Below are 14,402 nucleotides of genomic sequence, written 5' to 3' on the forward strand. Positions count from 1 at the left end.
CAAGACAAGATGCTGCGCCGTCGTGCGGGAGAAGCCTCGGCGAGCAAGCGTGTTTGGACGTGTCCGCGTGTGCCAGACCGCCCGGCGCCGCACCTCCCTTGCCTGGAGGTCACCGCGCGCGCGAACTTTGAACCGGGTGGCCAGCGCGGTCGCTGGTTGGACCCCTCGGACGACCGTCGTGTGCTGACTTTGTATTGGGCCGTTTGAGTGACAATGGTCCTCGGGGATTATAAAAGCAGCGAGACGCCGCCTGGAAAACAGGATCTGCCGACCCCACCGGGAGAGAGTGCCGCTCCCGACTGGGGTGAGATGTGTAACGCGTTTTCGCCGGACGTCGTCGTGCGAGAACAGTCGCGTTTGTTGTGAGCACTCGGCCCCAGTGCCGACCCGTTCATGTCCTGTATGATAACCTGTATATAATGTATAAAGTCCCTTTTGTTATTCTTATCGACGCCAGGCTCGGAGTCATCGCTACCAACGCTCTGTCACGAAACGGGTGACGAGCGCTACGGGACCACAAAGCCGTAATCGTGGTGCAGCGGTACAAGTTCGTAACACAACCAAATATCACGCCTTTATACAGCAGCATATGCATGAACACACTAAAAAGGTGGCCTGCTTTTTCTTGCTGCCGTCTGAAATTACCCTCTTCCCCTAACAAAAATCTTTCGGGGCCACCTAACTGACTGTACACAAGCCAAAATGGATAAAAATGGACTTCCTTCGATTAAATGCAGTTTTCAAAATGGATACAGCCGGGTTTTTATGGAATGCATAATGCGACGTGTGCACGTGTGGCTAAATCAATTCTGCACCTGTTTTGAATCCAAGATGTGCGGTGCTCAATCCAGATCAGTGCAACCTTTCTGTCACAAAAATGGCCATCGTGAGCACTTCTCTTTTTATGTGATTATCTGGAACATCCCTCACCAGTCCCATGCCTCCAACCCCACCCACTGACGCACCGCATGCAAAAATGCCCAATGCACGAAAAATAAAATGTGAATTCACTTCTCTCGCCTTTCGCACATAACACCTTATACAGTAAAACCTCGTTAAACTGTACCCGCTTAAACAGAACTTTTGTTTTAAATGTAGTAAAGTCAAATCCCCGACTCAGCGGCCATTGAACATAATGTGTTTCGTATCCGCATAAACCATACCAGCTTAATGCTTATGTATCGGCTAACATGTAATGTTTCAACTTTTCGTCGCGCAAACACGGCGGTGTGCCTTCTCCGTCGGGCAGACCGGTGGAACAACAAGCTTCAGAGATCGGAACAACGGCCTCCAAGCGCCCTGTGTGTTCGCGCACAAAGCCACATCAACATCAACTTCATTTCTGTGGCGTGCCAGAGAGCGTTGTGGCATTGTGCATGCGAGGACTCGCGTCATGCCGAAGCTTGGATGAAAAAGACTCCGGATGCTCAGCATAGAAGAAAAATTAGACATTGTTCGTGCTATCGAACATGACACGAAGAAGTCTGAGCTGGCACGCGACAGGGATCTGCTGTTGACTACGGTGTGTGGCATTTGGAATGCAAAGAAGTTGCTCGGCAGCAATGCTGCGACTGCGAAGGGATGTCCGCTACGAGGTTCGACTTTTCGCCATCGTTGCCTCTGTTGTTGCCAAAGTGTCGGCTAGCGACAGTGACAAGGACGACACAGAAAGCTACAGCACGGCCAATACAGGCTTGACAGTGGCAGAAGCTGCGCGTTACGTCAGCCTCATGAACGTAATCGTGGCGACGAGAACAGCACCCTGCAGTGAAAAAGGCGCCCCGCGACTTCTGCAGTGCTACTGCACGCGTGCATCAAGAATTCATAATGCCAACAAGGAATCTGCCATGCCAGTGTTTGCCGAGAAGAGGGGGCTTGCTGAAAAGCTGGCTCTTAGCATCAGTAAGTTTGAGGCTGCTGTTGTTGCTGCTATGCCGCTGCGGCATCAAACGAAAATAACACTTTTATCGCGCGAAGTGAATAAATACTGCATGTTTTTTTTCCCCCTTTCATCACTCTCTCTCTGAGTTACGTTGTTGACAGGTAGTGGTCGATCTCATGCTATTTCGGTTGGCACTGCCGTTTAGCACAAACTTTTTCCGAGCTCCAGCCAACTACGGTTTAACAAGGTTTCACTGTAATAGAAAGGCAATAGGAAGACTAACCATCAGTATGAAGTCACGTGCTTCAGCAACGGCCTTATGTCCAGCTTGTGTCCCATTTTCAACAAGAACCTGCCATAAAAAAGAGAGGGCATAATGGCTATCTTGAAGATTTACACAAGTACAGCAGCCATGCATCTTGCATAGGCTGAAAACATTCGTATGCCTGGAAATCATGTATTTCAACCACTTGAGGTTTACAAATAGAAGTACAGACTAACACTGCAAGAGATACTAAGTTGCTATTTAGAAGCAGAAACTGTCCCTACTTACAAACAAAGACCACAAAAGTTTTGTACACAGGGTGACCCAATCATCAGATGTTGACTAATGCTAATGGTGTGTTCATGCTCATGTAGTTACTGTATATACAAAATTCTAACATGAACCAAAAAGAACATAAAAATCACCTGCAAGCAGACACAAAACTGAAACTTGTGTTTGTGGTGTTAGCAATGTCAGAACCAGTGCCATCTCCACTGTCATTACAAGACGATTACAGTGTGTACAGGTAGACAATGGTGACACGCTGCTTACATTATGAAAGATCATTCGAAAAAGAAGCTATTTTACATGGTAGCATAGAAAGAAGTGCATCACATGTTTTTGGCATACTATTTTTTTTTTCATTTGGTCTCTATCGTAAATATTACCTGTAAGACTTCGCCTCTACAAATCCATTAACCACTGCCCAATCGATCAACTTTGGCACCAGGTGACTTGCATGAGGTAGGAGCCGAGATTGGTGACATCTCGGCATCTACTTCAGAGGTGGTGACATGCAATACTGTAGCATGCAAGCATGAGAGTGTGTGCTTTGCAAGGAACCAGTTGTTCTTTACCAGGTGGTGCTGTTGTCCACTGTGAGATCCCGCTGCTGTCATTAGCACCAAATAAATACAGAGCTGGAGGAATAGCTGATCTCTGCTGATAATTTTCTTTTTAAGTACTCTACCTACATTCTAGTTTTTAATGTAAATTTGACCACCTGATGTTCTTTGGTGTGCCCCTAAATATCTAAGTACAAGAGCATTTTTGCATTCAGCAACCATCAGAATGCGGCCGCTGTGACAGGGAATTGAACCTCCGTTCTCATTCTAATGTTGTTTCCTTGTGTTGTGCCAAAAGTTTTCAATGGGAAGCTATTTGTTCCATGTCAATATGTCGGAGTGTAATCCTTGTTCCACAAGTAATTGCTACTTAAATCGCTGCTAGCGGAGACAAAAATAGATAGAAAGCTTGGTATTGGCGTGATAATTCCACTTATAGTTGAAGAGACTTAAGAACTTTTTCAGCATTACATTCGAGAGACATCCAAAAATTTTTCAAATCTTTATTCTTTGAGGTACAGTGCTGAAATCTTGTACATATATGTAATGCTGTGTGCTCATTTCGAATATAAGGTCTATTTCCATTTATTGCCTTTAGTTCAAATTTTATGCAAGCTACTTTCAATTATCTTCTGCAAAGATTTGAAAAATATCTGCTCCCTAGATTTCGCTTGTTATGGTATCAATGGCTTCTGTATCTTTCAAGGAATTCAATATGATAGACCTTATAGCTCTGCCTTACCTAAACAGAAGTCGTGAGGTATTGAATTTGAAACACAACAAAGTGTTTTTCTGGTGACCAACTTTGAAGCCTCGCAACTGTTCTAGGTAAGGCAAAGCAATAAGGTTGGTGTTACTCTATTCCTTGATTCATAGAGAAGCCATTGGTGCTCTGTTTAGTGAAACTTCACGAACGGATATGTTGCAAACCAATGCAATAAATTATTTAAAGGAAGCTTGCATAAAATTAGAACCAGGGGAGATAAATAAAATTGGACTGCATATTCAAAACAAACACATTACATTACATACACTTGAACCTTGTTATAATGAAGTTAAAAGGGAAGAAATTACTTTGCTATACCAATTACTTCCTTATATTCATTACTGCAGTATATGCATGCACAACTTTAAACATGCATAGAAGACTAAGACTACGCGGCCTGCCGAACCACTACACAGCGCCTTATGTAATGAAAATTAAAGAAAACAGCAGCCGAAAAGACTCTCCGGCGTGTGCAACACGCGATTTTTAGGACCCGATACGACAGCCATTGCTTATGTGCCCTTATGTTCCAATGTTATGATCTTTCGCTTCCACTTTCCACTTGGCTTGCTATATTGTTGTAAAACCTGTTGAAGTAGTAGAACCTTCTTCACATATTTTGGAAAAAACTGCGAGAAAAACAGTACTAACCGAGAAAACGTACGATCTCAACTAACTAGAAAAGGTTTGACAGATTCAACTATTGTTGAGAGCTACGTAATGTGAAGCGTCGCATGGACTGTTGTGGCACAAGATGCCAACGCGCATTGAATAGGTGGTGCTCAGGCAGCCCAAGACGCATTTTGTTTTCCCATTGTGTGGTGGTTTAGGAGGGTCACAGAAAACTGAAACAAAATCGAGCAGGTGGGCAACGGCGGATGCTGACAAAGCAAAATTGCCTGTGGTTTGGCTCTGGTGAACCATAGTTGAATTGCGAAAGCAAGAGCTGCATGACTACGCTTGTGGTCTCGAGTTTTCTTGCACGTTCTTCCTCCGTTTCCTCGGTACGTCGTCTATGCAGCGTCTCATTCTGACGCTCTCGAGAACTCAAAGCAGTCTCTTCCGCAGCTCAAGATTCACTCCAGGAGGTGGGACGACTTCTTCTCCCCGCATCTTCGTTACGATGCTTCTCGACTTGTGCAGCGTGTTCTTCTGGTGTCTCTTGAGCGTGTTGTCTCTTCCTCGCTCCGTTCTGTCGTTGTTGCGTCTCTTTTGCGCTCTCCGTAAGGTCTAAATACACTGAGGCGAAGCACATATATATATACCCCCTTCAAAGCAACACCTCCTCTCCCTCTACCCCAGCGGAGCACATCTGATGGAGCGAGCGGTGACACCATCTGTTGGAGTGCATCTGTGGCATTGCTAGGCAACGACGGCTCAAGGTCGTTCGTCGGCCATAGTATGCAGGCACACGGCTGCCTGAAAACAGCATAATGAGCCAAAATGGCTCGCTGGCTGGCATAGTAAAGCTTTCGCTTTAAGACGTGGTCACCTCGCGCTGCCTACGGAAGAGAATGGCCGCACATTTGGATTATTGCACACTAAAAGTGTGCATGCAGGGTGCTACCAAAGACACTATGCACCATGCGCTGTAAAACAGATAGGTGAAGATGCTTATCACAATAAGTTTGGCGGTGACACTGTGAATGAGCCATGCAACGACTCGGGCAGAGATTTGCTGGTACCAGAATAAGAAACTGTGCACCATCGTTTTTACGTGAGACAGGCGGCTATATACTGTTCTCAATCGCGCTTGCCTGGCGCCTTCTCTTGTTCAGATGGGATCAAGCAGCCGGAAAACGTATAGAATCGCCATCTGCAGCAGGGAATGACAGCACATTTCGATTATCGCCTGTTAAAAGCGTGCGCTACGCTTCCGATGGCACCACGCACTGTCAAAGGCAAAGATGCTTATTGCGATAGGATTGCTGGTGATAGCTATGAATGCCGTGTGCGACGACACTGGAGATTTCCTGGTACCGAAATGAAAAATTGAGGGCGCGCTGGCATTTTCACGTGAGATGGTCGGGCGAGTATTATGGTGAAGCTTTTGTGATGGGCAGCTACATCCTGTTCTCGAACGTGCGAGCCTTGCACATTTTCTTGTTTACGTGGGGTTTAGGACAGGTATCATACAATTGCAGATTGGCAACATACCGTATTAACACGATTGTAAGTCGACCACTCTTTTTTAATTTGAAAGTCTGAAGTTGGGGGGTCGACTTACAATCGAAACCAAAACATGGCCCCGCCAAAAAAGAGAGACCAACGGGAGCTACAACGCAGTTACAATTTTATGTTTGCTCTATGATTCTAACCATATCTTTTCATTATCCCGCGTGTTTGTTCACTTTTTGGAAGGGTTTTTTAGCATTTATGAAAGTTTTACAGTGCATGCAACACTCATGAGGGGGTGTCGATAGTTGATGGAAGCGCCGCTGTTCCCATTTAGGGCGGCACCCTCAGAACGGTGGCGCTTGCGGGGAATATCGGTAGTTCATATTAAAGCAGACACTGCTCGTGGTTTTCTCATTCTCTGTTGAAAGGCATTGGCATTGGTTTGACTCATTCCACTTGACTGCCGACTACGTGTTACTTATGTGCTTCCTCAGTCATCATGAGTGCTCCAGGCCCACTAATCATTCGGCATTAGTTCACAGCAGCGTTCAAGAGGGCTGCCATCCTTTACGCCGAAGAAACAAATCACTGCGCAGCGGGCCGCAATTTCGATGTTTCTGAACGGGTGGAGCGAGAATGGCGATAGCAGCGAAGGGAAATTTTCACCTGCTGACGGCAAGTGAGAAATTTCCCACGTGCCAAAGTCTGGACGCTTTCCGGAGCTGTAGGCTAAGCTTGCAGCGTGCATGTAGGTCGCTGAAACGCGTGATCGGTCCCTGCCAGTCAAGTGCGACATGGTCATGAAACAAGCCCGGACCTTCGCCTTAATTTTAAGGCCTTGCTCCATCGTGAGAACAAGTGGCTGGCAGCAGAAGACCGCAAAATTGTGCCAACCGGACCTGTCAAAAGAGCCTCCTTGACGGCTGCGCGTGGTTGGATGCATTCAGCGTGGGCTGCTGTTTCACAAGATGTCCTGGTGCGGTTGTTTGCCAAATCTGAAATTTCGCTGGACCATGACGCGCTGTGGGACCGCAGCAACGATGACGATGGCAGCACTAGTGAAGACCAGTAGTCCAGTGACCATGTCAGTTACTAATAAATTTTCATTATCGAATGTGCCCTCAGGCATGCTATCTTCTTTTTTTCTTTTTTTTTCTGTCACGTGATATGGGGAGGGGGGTCGACTTACATTCGAGTCGACTTACAATCTTGTAAATACGGTATGGAACATTGGTGCCGAAAAATCTTGCTTTCCTGGAATGCATGAACTGGTAGAATATGAGGGTAACTCTATTGGGTCATTTCTTGTGTTCTCAACTGCGAATTTTGGCGCTGGAAAAATGTACGTAACGGGAATGTATCCATGAGGTTCTACTGTATTCGTCCAACAGAGCTTGGCAGGGCACCAGAAACACGGGCGCATTCGGCCAATGCAAGTGAAACTATCCGATCCGCAGATTCTTAATGGCCTCGTGGCTCTCTTGCGTGAGCGCGTCAGCTCAAGCAGGTTTCACGCAATCTTGGAGGTCACACCTAGCTGTGTCAGCACAGTGCAGCATACTGCAGTGTGAGAGAGAAGTGGAGGCACTGGTTTTAGCATGCCACGAGCAAGCACCATCATCGATATGCAGTGCACCTAGGCACGGCCTCTCCGGTTGCGATCTCGGAGCAGCTACGTGTCGCAGCAAGAGAGGTGCACTAAAATAAGAAATGCTGCCTGTGCGCAGCCACCGGTAGTGCGGCGGTGTGGCATATTTGACATGAGAACACTGAACTGCCGCACCGAACGAGTTCGGAACCCAGTGAATGCATTATGCTCGGAGTGCAACGGTCAGTATTCTTTATTTTGGAGACCAATCTAGCTCGCTATGTCTATTGGCAGACTAATTTTATTTTCTTAAAACAAGGATTAAAATACATGGACTCTGTAGGGATTTCAAGGGAAATTGCATATAGTAGTTTATTATATCTATTATTTTCTTGCATCCCGTTTCGTTATCACAAAGTTCAAGTGTATATGTAGAAGTTTGCACCACTATATATCTCAAAGAACAATTAATTTTTTCGAAGACCCAGCTCCCCACTTAAGACATATCACCATTCTGAAGTATTAATAGCATGTGCGTATAGTAAACTACCCAGTTAATATGCCAACACTGCTGCGCATTACGTCTTCAGATGGAAGTCCTGGCTCGATTTACATTTGCTGCAATCTAAATGGTTCCATGCAATGCAAACATAAAAAGATGCTCTAGAAACTGATGCCGACGTAGAGACACACGAGCTATTGACCAACGAAAGCAATCAGTAACAGTGGCACCTGCTCTACACAAAAATGCACGAGGAAAAACCTTTTATGAAAACAGATCACATCTAGGGATTGATAATGGTGCTCACAACTCAAACAGCAGCGACACAACAGTGATCCGTACCAGTAGGCCGTTAGTCTTTCCCCACAGGCTGGCCACTGTTTCGAGCCTTTGTACAGCATTGGGTAACTCCATGAGCGAGAATGCACTAACCACGAGGTCAAAGGCAATCTGCGGAAGAACAAATAACAAGTAGATCACACTAATGTTGACCGAAAACGTTAACTTTAAAGAAATTAAAATAAGTTACTCTGTAGTGCTCATACAACCTTATTAACTCTTATTAATCATGGTTACAAACAAGCACATGAACAGAAGCAAGTGATGTGTGAGCAACAAATGCCAAGCAGTGAGTCTCAGCATGTCATGGAAAAAACCAACCGAGCTTGTCACACAGTTAAATAATGCGTGATTACTGCGTTAAAGCACTCTGTCGCAGTTTTACCACTCAGGAAGGATAAGCAGTTTCTCTTTGGAGATGGGAACCTTTATGCCATTTTTGCGTACACGTGTGCTTTTGTATGTAGGTAAGTCAGTAAGCACGTTAATGAGTAGGTGAGTGAGTCTGTAAGCATGTCAGTCAGTAGGTGAGTGAGTTATTGAATATGAGTATGTGAGCAAGTTCGTGAGTGGGTAAGCAAGTTATCATGTCAGTGAATCATAACAACTAGTTAAAAAAAAAAGTTCTTTCAATCCTACGAGAAGACGGAGCATTTGAGCAAGTGCAGACAGTTTGTGGTAGTACTACCAGCTTTGCGATTTTGACCTGTTGCTTCTTGCACTGTACTCACCATATCTGGCAGAGTCAAACTACTGCCTGTCACCTGTCCTAATAACAGTGGCATCGCCCTAACAGACACTTGGCACAGGGGATGTGACCAACTGTCTTGTTTTAGGAGGAATCTCCAACATTTACAGCCACAGAAAAACACTGTTGTCCTGACTGCACAGTGTTCCGTCCTAATTTCGGCATCCGAACTGTGAACAAAGCTGGGGTGAGACTGCGCAAGCACCTCGCTTTACAAACGGTCACTTGCATGCCCATGGTTTGCCGATGTGCTTTTGTCAGCAGTCGCCAATAAGGTGAGGCAGGAACGCCAATTAAACACTGTCTGCTCAGTGATGTAGGAGGCAAAGCGACCATTTGGAAAGCACGATGCTTGTGCGATCTCACCCTTGGAATACAGTTCGGCAACTGTGTAACTGCTGCAATGAAAGTTTTGAGGCTAAGTAACTTTGCAATATGTAAGTGCACTTATTCATACCATGTGCGCCAATGTTTATTATTTGCATTGTCATGTTAAGAGGAAGCTCTAGCTCAAGGGCAACTTGGATTTCCCTATTCAAAGACATGTAAAATGCAGGTGTGCTTTTATGAGGCAACTGTTGGACCAATTTGAATTAAATTTGTTGCATTTGAGTGAAAAAGTTAAATTATAATGAGCTTTTCAGCTCATTATATTTCTCAGAAGTTCGAATTAGAACCTGGAATTTTTCACGAACTTCCCAGAAATTACGGGTGTATGAATATAAAAATTTTCAAATACGAATCGAATACGAATACTTAGCTTCCTATGTCAAATAATGATATACACATGCATTTATTAGCATTTGGGTTAATTTGTTATGTTGGAACATTGCAATTGCATTGTCAATGTTAAAAAACTAGACTAGTAAGCCGTTACACTAATAGATTGTGTATTTGGCTCATGTTAACATGGAAAATTGAGTACTTCCCACTACCTATCCTCGTCGGCCTGTGCCTTAAAATACCGCATCAAATGCCCATAAATTTGGAGGCATTTGACTCTGTGCCAGACATCACTCATTACACTTGCTGTCAGGAATAAGCTGAAAATTGGGGATGGCACTGCCAAAAAAAAAATGAAAGGAAAAAAATCACCAATGATTACGGCACTGCCTAATGCGAAATTTCAGCGCAGCTCTATATGTGTTTTCATTTCGGTATATAGTGGCTGACGCGGACAATCTGTCTCTAATAATTTTAATTTAATTATGGGGTTTAATGTGCCAAAACCACTTTCTGATTATGAGGCACACCGTAGTGGAGGACTCCGGAAATTTCGACCGCCTGGGGTTCTTTAACGTGCACCTAAATCTAAGTACACGGGTGTTTTCGCATTTCGCCCCCATCGAAATGCGGCCGCCGTGGCCGGGATTCGATCCCGCGACCTCGTGCTCAGCAGCCCAACACCATAGCCACTGAGCAACCACGGCGGGTGACAATCTGTCTCGAGTGGCGCGTTGCAAATGGAGCGAAGTGCGGCGTGACTGCCTCGCTAACAGTGAGCGTGGCCACGATTCACAGCAGCCGCCACAGGCAGACCTCCGCTCACGCAGCACGTTTCTGCACAGACGACGTATGCTACTCTGGCGCCATCTCGTAGCCTTCGTCACTGCAAAGTCCGTCGTGCGCGGCACTACGCATTTCTTTTCATGTTTTCGTCATACCATCCTCCTACCTTTTTTGCTCGCATTGTTTACGATAATCCCCTCTTTCATCTCCCGCTGCACGCAGCGTACGCTCTCACATTTTGCTGTGCTCATTCAATTGGTTAGGAGGTAGGACGCCGAGGCTTGCTGTAGGAACGCGCGACCAAGAGCTGCGCTCTAAAAGTGCACTCTCGCTGTCTGCAATCTCGTGCTCGTTGCTACTGAGAGGCTGGTTTTCCTGCACAGTTTAGCCATTCAGTGGATAAGTGAGCTTTCCACGTTAAATTTCGCTAGCGGCACAAAATCATCACAAAATTCAGCACAACATAGTGCCAACATTCTTAGATTAGATAGAAACCAATTCTAAGAACCGTGTTCACTCCTGCACGGCTAGAAATATATTACATTGGATTCCATTATTCGTACCCAACCAAATATTGAAACATTGTCGAATATGTATTTTCAAATCGAATACAGATATTAAAAATAAAATATCAAGGATATTTGAACTTTTCAACCATTTACACAACCCTACAGGAAGAAATTGGCAAGTTGAAAAATATAATTCAAGCACAAAGTTTACAAATCCTGAACTCTGCACCAAAAGCAGATATTGAAGCTCTGTAAACTGCATCTGCTACAGCAGCTAAAGCAAACAAATGTGACATACGGATTTATATCAGGTTTACGAAGGCTATGCAAAAGCCCTACTCACAAATTAGTGGTATATTTCAGAGTGATGTACAATACATCAATTTTGTCCACTAGAGGACTACCATTAGGTGCAGTTCCAAGAATTGTGATGTCTTTACATACTACTGAGTTACAGAGTCGAAAATGTGGTATAGTCAACTTTTTTTCTTTTTAGTTAGCAATTTTCAACAATTCAACAAATGAGCAATATGCTTCCTACAGTCACTAGATCTTAACATTTTGTTTCAAATTTAACAAGCAGATTGGTGCAGTGACTGCCAAGATAAATTTCTCTGTCCCCATGTATTTATACAGGAGTGGCCAAGCTGAATCTTCCTCTTAAGTTGGTATTCTTGTAGCCCTCAATGATTGCCTAAACACTTTGCTAGTTTGCTTGCTTGTTTGTATGTTTGTTTGTGAGCGAGTGGTTAGCGAGAATGTGAGTGAGTGAGAGACATTGAGTGAGTGAGTGAGTGAGCGAGCAAGCTGTGGCGACAGTGGCTGTGCAAGTAAAAAAGTGGGTGGGCGGGTTGGTGGGTGAGTGAGTAATAAAGTGGGTCTTAAGTGAACAAATAAACAAGTACGTGGTTGGTATGGATGGTGAGTGAGTACTAGAATGAATGAGCAAGTAAGTAAGGCCCTGCAAGATCATTTTGCCAGAAGTTGTACAAAACATCACACGCGTGCGCATGCACAAAAAGAAACTGCAGCTTTCTTGCATATTTAGTGTTGTGTTAATACAAGCGCCACATCAAAGTGGCGCAAGAAACAAAAGGCAAGTAGAAGAGTGAGGGAGCAATCACCTTATCAGTGGCTGGAAGAAATTCTCGCTGAAAGAAGGAACGAAACTTCACCTGTCCATTGGCGTTTCCACCTACATATTGAGAATGCCACATAGTTGTCGAGTGTTGCAGAGGGAACCATGACAAACACGAAGCAAGTTCATTAAAGTGGCAATTCTTATATCTAACACAACATTTCAACAAACACACTAAACACTTCAATGCATGTTTGTTCAACAAAAGTGCAAAAGTAGCAGCATACGAGATGAGCGAGCCACAGCGAGTGCTAAAATGTACCAATGCTCTGCTTCCACGTGACGCCTTTCTGCATCTTTGCGTCATGACACCTAAACTTTCAGGCGCAATCAACTTGATTTTTTTCGCACCTCTAGTAGGTGAAAAAGCTTGCATTTTCGCAAAACTAATAGTATTTGTCTCAAAAATACTCCAGAAATATTCAATCTGCTTCGTACTTGGTCTTTATCATTCAAATTTGCTTAGAAATTGAAAATTTGTTATTCACACACCCCTACTTTTCAGCTACGGCCAGGGTAACAAGTATCTAGCTCTAAGCCACTTAGTAGTCCACCTGAGCTTGCCTGTTGTGCAGATACGCTTGCATTACTTTGTACTTATACTTGGAAGCTGCTTTGGGTCAAATTTTTTTTTAATTGATGGAAAGTGAGAACAATTCTACATGGCCTGATGACTGTTCTGAAGGCTACCATGTTGGACATGAGCATGTTTAACAAAGATTCCCCCAGTAATCAGGGCATCACTCACATGAACAAAGTGTCAAGACTGAATGAGTGAGTGAGACAAGAATAAGCAGAACAGTGCTGCTGCCGCATGTGCCTAAAGCGTCCAATGATTTCTGGTTCAGCGTGTCATATTTAACTTCAAAGGCCATAGATCTGGACTGAGGAGCTTACAATAACACATAAATGCACAAAAATATTCTTGAGCCATTCCATTCAATGTAATGCAGTGCATGCTGGCCATTCCATTTCCTCTCTAGGTATCGCAAGCTGTATATATCTCGATTCTATTGAAATGCTTTACACACAAAAGCTTATTCTTTATTTTGTTTCATGCATATCCAGTAAAACTTCGTTAATTTGGTTTTCACGAAACTGAAAAAAATGTCTGAATTAACTGAATGTTGAATTATCGACGGTATCAATACACAAATGCTTACTACATCAACACACTTTTATTTACTGAAAGAACCAGCAAATCCTGTTTCCATTTTCCACAATATTAATGTGGAAGCTGCAATTCTCATCACCTCGTAACTGATTAGCGCTTGCAGCAGTGTGGCCCTTGCGACTTCCTTCATAGCACGGCTGCGGTGTGCATCTTCGTGAGACACGCTTTTTCACTACTGCGCACATTACAATTATTTTTTTGCCAGTGAGCTGGTCGCGAACAGATCGTCCATTCATCACAAAACAGGCTTGCACCGAGTCAAAACGAAATTACACGTCGCAAACACAGCGGATGAAACCACGGCCGCTAGCAACGCAATTGTGGACAGTGACCTTCCGGTTCTGAAGGCGCATGGTTGACGTGCCCACCAAGTCTAAACGAAACTATGATTTGCGGCAACAACTACGGACAAAGCCAGTGTTGCTATCGACGCAATTGTGGATGGCGACTACACAGTTTTGAATGCATGCGGCCGACACGCGCTTCGAGTAAAAACAAAACTGCTGTTTGCCACAACCGCTGCGGACGAAACTGCAGGTGCTATCAACGCAATCATGGGTGGTGACTACGCAGTTATGAAGCCATGCGACCAACATTGTGTTATGAGCGATGGAGGTAAATGCACAAATATAGGCTTTAAAGGCCTATATAAATATATAAAGGCATGACTATGGTGATTGTCTGAGTTATTGGATGTGTGGTCTAGTAAGTCAGAATTAAAGAAAGTTTGACTGCATACACCAGCGGGGAACAGACGACAAGTTCGAAGTACGATTTTCCAAATTAACCAGAGTCGAATTAACCAGGTATTATTTACTGTAAATGTTTTAAGCAAGTAACTCATGCCTGTGGAATTGTCCTTAATATAGTGGTCTCAACCTTAACACTAAAAGCCCGCATCGCCTCGACAAATGGGACCATGGTTTGTCTTACAAGCACTGAAGTACAACATGTCACACATTCTTTGGTAGAAGTGGACAGTGCAGAAGCCGACCCCTCTATATGATGATCACACTGCT

The 14,402-nt window shown here is 44.3% G+C and overlaps 1 protein-coding gene across 1 annotated transcript in view; it reads right to left on the bottom strand.

The window, feature by feature from the left end:
* LOC139056202 (ribosome assembly protein METTL17, mitochondrial-like) overlaps positions 1–14,402 on the bottom strand; it is a 60,182-nt gene that overhangs the window by 22,734 nt on the left and 23,046 nt on the right. Inside the window, exons 8-10 of the mRNA XM_070534227.1 lie at positions 12,196–12,266; positions 8,309–8,416; positions 2,166–2,234 (exon numbers count right to left, since the gene is read on the bottom strand). Coding sequence (XP_070390328.1) covers positions 2,166–2,234; positions 8,309–8,416; positions 12,196–12,266 — 248 coding nt within the window. The remainder of the gene's footprint in view (positions 1–2,165; positions 2,235–8,308; positions 8,417–12,195; positions 12,267–14,402) is intronic.

The sequence above is a fragment of the Dermacentor albipictus genome, chromosome 2 (assembly GCF_038994185.2).
Source record: "Dermacentor albipictus isolate Rhodes 1998 colony chromosome 2, USDA_Dalb.pri_finalv2, whole genome shotgun sequence".
Lineage (NCBI taxonomy): Eukaryota > Metazoa > Arthropoda > Arachnida > Ixodida > Ixodidae > Dermacentor > Dermacentor albipictus.